At 46.7% G+C, this 10,589-nt stretch overlaps 2 protein-coding genes across 2 annotated transcripts; one reads left to right on the plus strand and one right to left on the minus strand.

The window, feature by feature from the left end:
- Window positions 1-211: 211 nt before the first annotated feature.
- Window positions 212-2,307, minus strand: LOC125524298 (arogenate dehydrogenase 2, chloroplastic-like). The gene has a single exon (XM_048689374.1). It carries the CDS (start codon window positions 2,232-2,234, stop codon window positions 1,101-1,103), a length of 1,134 nt encoding a protein of 377 aa, XP_048545331.1. The 5' UTR covers window positions 2,235-2,307; the 3' UTR covers window positions 212-1,100.
- Window positions 2,308-2,340: 33 nt separating this feature from the next.
- LOC125524297 (uncharacterized zinc finger CCHC domain-containing protein At4g19190) lies at window positions 2,341-7,521 on the plus strand. The gene is made up of 6 exons (XM_048689373.1): window positions 2,341-2,751; window positions 4,520-4,671; window positions 4,958-5,056; window positions 5,301-5,502; window positions 6,022-6,136; window positions 6,249-7,521. The coding sequence occupies exons 1-6, from the start codon at window positions 2,467-2,469 to the stop codon at window positions 7,193-7,195; spliced, it is 1,800 nt and encodes a 599-aa protein (XP_048545330.1). The 5' UTR covers window positions 2,341-2,466; the 3' UTR covers window positions 7,196-7,521.
- The last annotated feature ends 3,068 nt before the right edge of the window (window positions 7,522-10,589 follow it).

Genomic DNA, 10,589 nt, shown 5'->3' on the forward strand with positions numbered 1-10,589 from the left:
GACTTGCCCGTGCTGACCACCACTTCTTATATGGGACTATGTCATAGTCCAATTAATTTTCTTGTGGCGTACGTGGTGTCCACATAGTACCACATATTTACAAAGCAAACTGACACTGATATACAGTACTAGTGCAATACAGTGCCATTAGTACAGGCATAATTAGTACCCCCCCCAATCATTCAGTACAGAGCAAACATAGTACAGGAAATTGCCTACTCTAAAAAATCTCTAGATTCAACATTTATCTACAACTTAGATTATCAAAGCTGAACCCAAAGGATGATTCTGGCTACCAAGATGTAATGGAGAGCGACGAATCTGCATCAATGAGCTGTCTGAAGTCTGAACCTTTCATCTACCTAGAAGCCTAGAAGGGATGGCATGCGATGAGGTGTCTGAAGTCTGAACCTTGCTCCATATATACCATTCAGTTATCAAGTTGCTGCAGCCTGAATCTGCATCAATCCTCACCGCCTACTACTCCGGCATCCACCGGTCCCATCTCCCATAGGCTGCGTCGCAGCAGAGGGGGCGAGGCAGATGAGCGTGAGGGGGAGCAGAGAAGATGTACAATGAAGTCGCTGCCGAAGGTCTCATCCGCCGTCCCAAGCTGCGCCCGCCGTCAAAGCCGACGTCATCGCCGCCTCTTCGAGAAACATGGCGGTGACGGCGGTGAGATGGAAGGAAGGGATGGACTGGGGAGGCGTGCCGGTGGAGGCAGCGGCGACGGCGCCTAGGGCATGTCGAACGCGGCGTTTTCTTCTTTGTTTTTTTGCTGAGGAAAACGTGATGGCTGGGTGCGCGTGGAGTGTTGTGGTCCGCCGCTGGCCTCATGGGCTTTTCTGGGCTATCCATTTGTGCCATTTATTTTTTTATGGACATCCACCAACGCCATTTGATCTTTTTTTGGTGTGTGGCATATGTGGGACTACTGGGACCCAATGCCACTTACATCCTGAGCTGCTCGACACGATTCGTCGTGAATTCGTCATGCCTTTGGATGGAAGGGACCACGAGTCCACGGCAGATCGATGTCAGCGACATAAAGCGCGATTCATTATTATCCCTACAACGACGACGACTCGTCGGCGTCCAGATCACGGCCGGTCATTAGACAACGACTCGGCGCCGGCGGTGGACGAGGAGTCCGGGGTCGGCGGGCCGTCCCTGTTGAGCGGCGGCGAGCCCTCGAAGAGCTGCTTCCGGAGCACGTCATGGAGGTTGTGGAAGAGCCTCCTCTTGACGGTGTCCAGCGCCGCCTCGAGCCGGTGGAGCAGCTCCGTCGAGTTCTTGTTGTACATGAAGAGGCCGTTGTAGAGGTCGAAGCTGTCGCTGCAGGTGTTGTCCACGAGCCGGAGCAGCGTCTCGTAGCCCTTGGTGTCGATGGGCGTGGGGCGGAGCCCGAGCGTGGCCAGCATCCGCCCCACGGTGTGCGCCACCAGCTGCGTCTCGGCGGCGTGCGCGTCGTGCTCCGCGCAGGGCATCTCCACCATGCGGCACCCCTCGCGCTCGAAGATGTTGAGGAACGCCTCGGCGCGCGCGCGGCGGGCCGGGGAGTCGCCGACGCGGACCCTGTCGAACACGAACGGGAGGCCGGCCCAGCCGTCGCGCGCCGACTCCGGGCCGAACATGGGGTGCGTGCAGATGATGTCGAAGTCCTCGGGGAGGCGGCTCAGGAGCTGCTTCCTGGGGAACTCCTTGACGGAGAGCACGTCGGCGAAGAGCGTGCTGCGGCGGAAGCGGTGGACGGGGAGCGAGCGGAGCACGGCCTCGGTGGAGAGGATGGAGGTGGCCAGGAGGACCACGTCGGGCTGGCACTCGCAGAGGTCGTGCGGGTCGGCGTAGAAGGACGCGCCGAGGTCCGCCGCGGCGGTCGAGTGGTCGGAGCGGGAGTGCGCCAGCACCGTGTGCCCCTGCCGCACCAGCGTCCGCGCCAGGAACTGCCCGAAGTTGCCGAACCCCACGATGGCGATCTTCAGGCGCGGATGCTCGTCGTCGTCGTCCTCCTCCCCCTCCGCTTCAATGACGCCGGACCCGTTGTCGAACGGCTGCCGCGCAGCGGCCGCGGCATGCACGGCGCGGAGGCGGAGCGGAGCAGCGGCCACGGGGAGAAGGCGCCCCCGCCACCGGCATGCCGCCGTAGACCTGTCAACGGATTGGAGGTTGGTGAGAGCCGCCGACCGGCGGCAGGAGGACGGTAGGTGGAGTCGCGCGGGGGAAGGGATCGCCATTCTCGCGTCTGTCTCGGGAGCGGCGGCGCTGGTCGGTGCGGTACACACTATTGCTATTTATTTGGTGCGGATCTAGGTTTGGACTCTCGAACAAAAAGGAGGCGGTTTTGTGGGCCGGGCTGGACAGACGGGTGGCAAAAGAAGCCCAGGAAACCCACCGTCTCGGCGGCCGGGTGACGGGGAATCCCTCTGGGAGTTGCGAGGGGAAGCGAATTGTGGGGAGGGGGCGGCGATGGAGGAGGGGGTGGAGGGGAGCGGCGGCGGCGGGGGGCTCGGGCGGAAGATCCCGGCGGGGGAGGTGGAGCTGAAGGAGAAGTCGGGGACGGCGTGGAGCCACTCGTTCCTGAACCAGAAGCCATGGCACCCGCTCTCGTACCCGAACCAGCGCCGCAAGTGGATCGCCGAGCAGATCCACACCAACCGCGCGCGCCGCGACGAGGAGGTGCAGCGCGAGTTCGCGCAGGAGCAGGAGTTCTTCCGCCAGACCGCCCTCTTCTCCAAGAAGGACAAGGAGAAGGTACACACACACCAACATACATACATACGCTGTCCTCCTCTTTTATCTTTTAGATAGACTTCTATTATCAGCTCATGGGCACTATAGCTTGAACTGTTGTGATCGCCATAGGGTGGGTGGATGGAATGAATTATTACATTGTTTTGGTCATCTGGCTTCAGGATTTCACGTGGTTAATTGCATTTTGTCGGATAATAGCATAAACTAGAGCTTTACTGGGTCAAAAAAGTGAGACACTACTGAAAATAGTGACAAACTATTGTTTGCACGCATTTTGTTCCGCTAACACGGTGCATCATCCCCTACAAGCTTTTCCAAAGACATTGCTTTATTTTAGTCATTATCTTCCTAATTCCCATGAATGGCTGAAGTTTCAGTGTTACTCAAGCAATGATGGATTTTTTCCTAACATTAATTTTGATATCCGCTTCACATTCGTCACAATGATGAACCTTTGTTATTGGCCAGCCCCTTAACTTCATCTGCAGTAGGCTGCAGTCTCCTCATTTTCTGTTATTTTGATAGCCATGATTCTCCTCCTAGAGCTCCCCGATTTTATGGCTAAACACATTAGCGATGTTCAAAACAGCGTGAATCATTGACTTTTCTTGTCATCCATGACCCAATATCAACTATGTCCTTCAGATTCATTTCACCATGCCAAAGAGTAAACGAGTGACTGTGCAGCCCTACTCTTGTCCTATCTAAAGTTGGGTTGTCAAATATATTGACAAGTATATAAACTATAGGTTAAACAAGAAATGAGGACATACACTTGTTCGTGACAATTCTCGCCACAATTATATCCATGCAACGTGCGTCAACTGGTCACGGAGTAGCTTGAACTATTGTGATCACCGTAGGGTAGAGGGAATGAACAGTTACATTGTTTTGGTCATTTGCTTTTAGGCTTTCCTGTGGTTAATTGTGCCGTGATGCTGGTATTTGTTACCGGTTAATACCCTAAGCTAGGGATTTACTGCAAAGAGAATATTGACAAACTATTGTTCTTACACATTTTGTTCCACTAACAATGGTGGATCATCTCCCACTCGCTTTCTCTATGGCGTTGCTTTATTTTTGTCATTTTCCCAATTCCCATGAATGACTGAAGTTGGAGTGGTACTGAAGGAACGAGGAATTTTGCCTAACATTAATTTTGATATCCGCTTCACATTAACTAAAAGACGAACCTTTGTAATTAGCCAGTCCTTTTCTTAATTTCATCGCAATAGGCCACAGAGTATCATCATTTTCTGTTATTTGATTGTCATGATACTCAGCCAAGAACTCCCAAATTTTACGGCTAAACATATTAGCAATGTATACTTGAAATTGTAAAAATTCCAGCTAGCTTTTCACAACGGCGTGAATAATCGAATTCTTCTCACCATCCATGGGCCAATATCAGCTGCTTCCTTCAGATTCATTGCACCATGCCAGATAGTAAACCAGCGACTGTGCAGCCCTGATCTTGTCCTGTCTGAACTTGGGTTGTTAAATATATTGCCTAGTATACAAACTATAGGTTAAACAAGAAATGAGGAAATACACTTGTTTGTCACGCTCTCTGCACTTAGACTAAGGACACTCAATCTAACCAGTACGTACTCTGGTAGCTGCCAACTCTGGTTGCTTCCAAGAGTTGTATGGAATCTTTAGGTGTTTATACTCTGTAATAAACAGCCAATATTTCAACGTCACATTCAACTGTTATCACCCATGGAAAACCGGTCTCATCAATCTTCAATTTGCTTTACAACTTCAGATGGAGATAATGAAAGCTGTGAGTTTCATGTATGTCCGCCCACCTGGATACAATCCAGAGAGTGCAAAGGCTGCTGAAATTCAAGATGAGAAGAAGAAGCTGGATCAAGGCGATGCCACCGAAGATGCTGTAGCTGCAAATACCTCTTCAATGTAATGTCACTAATCTTATTTCTTTCCCAAGTTAAAATATATTCCCTCCGTCCGAAAAAGCTTGTCCCTCAAATGGATGTATCTAGCATCAAGTTAGTGCTAGATACATTCATTTGAGGAACAACCTTGGGACAAGTTTTTTCGGACGGAGGGAGTAGTATTTAAAATTCTTGTTCTGACACAGATGCCTTTGTTCCAAGACATATTTGGAACTTACTTATGTTACTGCTCTGATCTGGTAGGTTTGCTGTTATTCTTAGTTCATTGTATTTTATGTTTGCTGCAGGCCTGATGGCCCAGAGAAGAAAAAGAGTAGGCCGAAAGATGTGTTTGGCCGTTCATTGCCAACAGAGCAAGAATTTGAAGTTCTGAAAAATGCTCCAAGGTAATTGTCTCTTTGTTTTATGATGATATTTTGAATACGATCAACAAGGTGACATGAAACGCTGAATTCATTCCATTCGTACTCTCATAAACTGCCAATAGACAAGAGATTTATTTTATATTAGTTTTTTCCCCTTTGTCATTCCTATACGTGTTCTCTGTTTCGCTTCATTTTTGTATGCTCTCCTAAGGTTACTGCCTGGTCACCTATAAAGATTTGATACATGTTTTGCCCTTATTCGCAGATTGGACACAGGTGCTCCTGCTAGACCTAAACCATTTGGAGTCGAAGTTCGTAATGTTAGATGTTTAAGATGTGGAAACTTCGGCCATCAGAGTGGTGACCGGGAATGTCCCATGAAGGATATTATCATGCCGAATGAGGAGAGCCGATTGAAAAGGGACGATCCACTTACAGCAATAAAGGCACAGACTGATTCGAGTGAGGTTAGATTTTCTATTGGAAGTGTACTTCATTTGCAGTTTACATCAAAATAACGACTCTATGACAGTGACTTGCAAATAGTGAGCTATATCTACTGGTTTTATACCTGATCCGACCTTTCCCCTTGGTCCATAACTGCATAGAATTTTGTCTCTGGTAATAGTCTACTGAATAGCTATGGACAGGGGGGTGTGGAAGCTTGCTATCCATTTGCCAGAGCCATGAGTTGGTCGCGAGATCTTATGGGTTTCACCTCTAGCCTACCCCAACTTGTTTGGGACTAAAGGCTTTGTTGTTGTTGTTGTAATAGTCTACTGAAAATTCATGTTTTGCTGTAGCCTTCTTGTAATTTATGTGCTAGCCTAGGTTTGTTACCCTTTGGTAATATATAACTATCGCCAGATTGTGATCTGAATGCACATATACGTCCTTCGAATAAACGACAAAAGGCTTACGCATCTTTCTTCTCTCATTGTACTTTGTTTAAAAATTCAGTTTTAATGTGAGGAATTCTCTGTCAGCCTTTGAAGTGGGAGCTTAAGCAAAAGCCTGGCATGAGCCCTCCTCGAGGTGGATATAACCCTGATGATCCTAATCAGCAGATTGTAGCAGAAGAGATATTTGATGAATATGGAGGTATAACTTCTGAAGCATGGATAAAACTACATTGTCACTCTCATATCAAGAATTTTTTATGTTAGCTAAATTTACACAAGTATGTTGTCTTGCATTACATTTTATATTTTAGGATTTCTCGGCGATATTGACATTCCGGCTCTCCTTACCAACTTCTCCACGAGTAAATCAAAGAAACGCTCCAAGAGTAAAAGCAGGCGCAGGCAGTCTGAGCCTGCTGCTCATGTAGAATCTGGAAGACATCATAGCAGTCATCATTCATCCTCAGATTCGGAACCTGAGAAGAGCAACAGGGCGTCAGGAAGCAAGAGAAAGAAAAAATATTGTTCTGACCCATCCTCGTATTCTGATTCTGAGGCGGAAGCTGGGAAAGGAAAAGCCAAGCAGAAGTCAAAGCACAGGCACAGGAAGAAACACCTGCTAGAGTCCTCTTCTGAATCAGAAGTTGAAATTGACACAAGAAGGCATCCAAAGAGGGAGCACAGGAAGAAAAAGAAGAAAGAGGAGATGGAAATTGCCCCAGTTTCCTCCTCCAGAGATAAAGGATATACAATAAGCAAGAGGCCTTCGAGGCGATCGAGGGAGAAGCAACCCTACAGTGACTCGAGTTCTTCTGAGAGCGAGCAGCAGCATCCAACACGATGGCAGGACAAGCAATCCCACAGTGACTCGAGTTCTTCCGAAAGCAAGCGGCATTCAAGGAGATCAAGGGAAAAGAGACATCACAAAATACCAGATTTTCCCGTGAGCAATAGGTCTTCACGGAAATCGGATGAGAAGTGGCACTATACTGATTCAAGCGCACGTGAAAGCGATAGACATTCAAGGAAACCAAGAGAAAAATCGCGCTACTCTGATCCAAGTGCTTCTGAGTATTCAGATTCTGATCGGCCTTCACGGAGATCGAATGAGAAGCGACACTATACTGACTTGAGCACACGTGAAAGTGATAGGCATTCAAGGAAACCGAGGGGGAAATCACGCTGCTCTGATCTAAGTGCTTCTGAGTATTCAGATTCTGATCGGCGTAATAGTCATCGCCGTCGTCGAAGAAAATGAGTAGTGGCGGTTAACAGCATTCACGTCTCTCCACAGAAGATATCAGCATTGCTGTTTCTGTGGTTGCATTAGATAGATATGTAGTATTTTGTTCCCAGAGAGTTCTTAAGGTCACTAGGGTCCATCAGGTAAATTCAGCTGCTATCTCTGGATCACTATCAGCTGCTCTGCAATGTGATAATAATTTCACTGTGTGACTTGAGTTGCGTCATCCTGGGGGAAATTGGTGTGCATTTTGTTGTATGTGTTATTGTATCTTGTAGACGTTTGAAACATTTGGAACTTTTTGTGTTCCTGTGGCCCGTGGGGAACGAATTCTTGCGAAACTCCTGTTCTTCAGACATGCCTTGGCACACTGGAATAGCCTATGTGCTTCCTGAAATGCTATGCGGCCTACTTGTAAGCGGAGGTTCTTTTGCCCTCCACTGACACAAATCTTCTCTATGCAACAATAGCTTGGGCTCTGTTAGCTTCTGTGTGAAACAAGTCTTAGGGTTTAAGAGATGTTGCCGTTTCTACTTTAATCTGTTTAGGCCTCCTTTGGTTTGGAGGAATTTTATAGGAATTCTAGATGATAGAATTCTTATAGGATTTTTTTCTTTAGAGCCCTTTGGTTCATAGGAATGGATTCCTATTCCTACATAGGATTGGTTCCTATCCTCCATATCTTATAGAAAAATAAAAATGAGCCTACACTCAATGAAAAAATTCCTTTGATGTCAACCGAATGACATTTCGTTTCTTATTCCTACTCATAGGATTTGAGATACATGTCATCTCATTTCCTACAAAATTCCTATTCCTATGATAATCCTATTCTATGAACCAAAAGAGGCCTAACTTTTTTGGTCTGCCTCTGTATGTATAACCATACAATTAGGGATGGAATTCAAGCCGAGTCGGGTCAGCTCGACTCGACTCGCTAAAGCTCATTTCATTAACGAGCTAGCTCGACTCGACTCGTTGCTATAATGAGTTCAAATCCATGATTGGCTCGACTCGTATAACTCGCGAGCTGGCTCGTTTAACTTGTTAAGCTCGTTAAGGATACAAACATAAAACCTTACAAATAAGATAAAAATGAACATTGTTTGTGAACATTGTACATGTCTAATATGTACATTTTACATTCACAAGCAATCATTTTTTTCATATTCATAGCGCAGCTGGGCCTTGTGTTGTGTGCCTAGGACGCAGGGTGCTTAGTTGATCTCTTGTAACGAGCCTAACGAGTTACACGAGTACTCATGAGATTGGCTCGTTTAACTTGATCTATAAACGATCTTAAACTAAAGCTCGACTCGACTCGTTATTCTTCAAGTTCAAGTTGATTCGAGCCGAGTCACGAGTTACTCGTTTAGCTCACGAGTTTTGAGCTTTTTTTCCAGCCCTACACGCAATCGTTACAGTGATTGCAAAATTAACTTTGCGGGGAGTATTTTCAGACCTGCACAGCTGTACTTGGTTGTGTGAGTGAAACTACTCTGCACACGACAGTGCACGTACGAATTCTGTACGGTGCCCGCTTGAAGGGTGCTGATTTGCAAAATGATGCGATCTAGTGGATGATTTGATCCGTCGTACAACAATTGGAATGAAAGCTATCGTCCGTATAGCACTGCTCGTGAGAGAGTGAAACACCAATGGTGTTGGGTTGTTGAAGATTTATCAACTACGAAGGCATCACATGGCCAGCAAACCGAGCACTATCTTCGACTTTTTTTTACTAACGTACTAGTGACTGTATATGAGCAAAAATAATAATTTAAACTGTATATGAGCAATGCGTGTTGGTATTTGGTAAGATACTAATTACATGTTGAGTTTATCACCAATGTTCATTCGAGTTATGATATTAATTACGTGCTAAACATGTTGGCCACTCAACATTGACAATTAGTTTGTAGAGAATCATTGCCGATAATAGTTGGATTTGCCCCTTTGTTTTATCTTATATTTTAAATATAAACATTATATCTGTATTCTAGTTTGTAGACCTCCCGCACAAGGGGTGGAAGAGCAGGGCCGAACAAAAGTATGAAGTGTCCATTGACAAACGATCTTGATACCGCAGCAGTCTGTTCATAGTTTACCAACCCTCAGCATAGTACAACAATGTTGCTAAGAGCATCTTGAACAGAACTTTGATGGAGATGGCAGTCTTGTTGACAAATTTTATGCGAGCTGCTAACTCAAAGTCTCAAAAGCGTAAACTGGATCAGATGTGGAAGAAGCCGTCCAAAGAATTCGTTAAAATAAATGTTGATGTTTCATTCATCGCCGAAACATTGTCAGGAGCTTCTGGCGTAGTGGCCCAAGATAAGAATGGCAATTTTATTGTGGTTGCCTCATGGCTCATGCCTCACGTTCCTAATGTACACTCAGCGGAAATGAGTGCGATCAGAAATGACTTCTATTTGGTGGCGAGCATTGACCGTAGCAAGCTGATATTCAAATCTGATAGCTCTTTTGTTGTTGATGCTATGAAAGGTGAGAACGATTATGCAGGACCTTCTGTTCCAATGATGATGGAGAGTAAACAACTGATGAAGGAATTTGGCCAAGTTAATTTCTTACATTGTTATAGAGAGGCCAATGAGGTTGTGAATACTATAGCAAAATATGCTTTTAGCTCTAGTACCTCTTGTGTTTGGGATGCTATACCTGACTTTTTTTCATCTTCCCTTGTAAACGAGCTTCCTACTATTTGATTAATATAGTCTTTTGATATAAAAAAAAGCATCTTCAACAACTGTCCTATTTTAGGGCACGAAAAGTTGGCGGAGAAAAAAATTTAGACACGAGAAGGTGTTTCTTCTGGCGCAAGAAGTGGTCGTCTCCAACAGCAACCCTAAAATAGGTCAGCCGCACGGCAGCCGGGCTATAGCCGAACCCAAATTTGCATATACATATTGCACACAGATAATAGCAAATACGTATGAAATGGATTTCAAACAAACTACAAATTGTTGCATAGTTCAGGAAATTATTACATAGTTCCTCAAATCCACATCATAAATTGTTCATGAAGTGTCGGAGTAAGGGGCCACGGGTAGCCTAACCCGAGTCCCTGAACCTTTCAAGACATCGGGGTCGGCTGCGCCCCTCAGGACGTCAAGATGAAGCACCGCCTTCTGATGGCCGGCTGGCCCAAGCGGCCGGCTGCCAGAAGGCGGCACCAAGATGGACCGACTCCTTGCAGGCGGCCTCCAGATAGGTCGGCTTCTAGCAGGCGGCCCACGGCGCCCTCAGAGTCTACCCCCATTAAGAAGACAAGACAGGGTGAGGCTACAATGTAGCCCATCACCCCCGTATCCAGGGTCGGGTGTGGCCACAGTGCTCCGTACAGGCAGTGATTTCTGCCCGGCGCGACACTGTTGCCATCCCACCCCTG

The sequence above is a fragment of the Triticum urartu genome, chromosome 7 (assembly GCF_003073215.2).
Source record: "Triticum urartu cultivar G1812 chromosome 7, Tu2.1, whole genome shotgun sequence".
Lineage (NCBI taxonomy): Eukaryota > Viridiplantae > Streptophyta > Magnoliopsida > Poales > Poaceae > Triticum > Triticum urartu.

Excerpts from the sequence above, each read along its gene's own strand:
- LOC125524298 (XM_048689374.1), bottom strand. The coding sequence starts at position 2,234 with ATGGCGATCCCTTCCCCCGCGCGACTCCACCTACCGTCCTCCTGCCGC.
- LOC125524297 (XM_048689373.1), top strand. The coding sequence starts at position 2,467 with ATGGAGGAGGGGGTGGAGGGGAGCGGCGGCGGCGGGGGGCTCGGGCGG. Across the intron at positions 4,672-4,957 it reads GCTGCAAATACCTCTTCAAT|GCCTGATGGCCCAGAGAAGA; the intron begins GTAATGTCACTA and ends TGTTTGCTGCAG. Across the intron at positions 5,057-5,300 it reads GTTCTGAAAAATGCTCCAAG|ATTGGACACAGGTGCTCCTG; the intron begins GTAATTGTCTCT and ends CCTTATTCGCAG.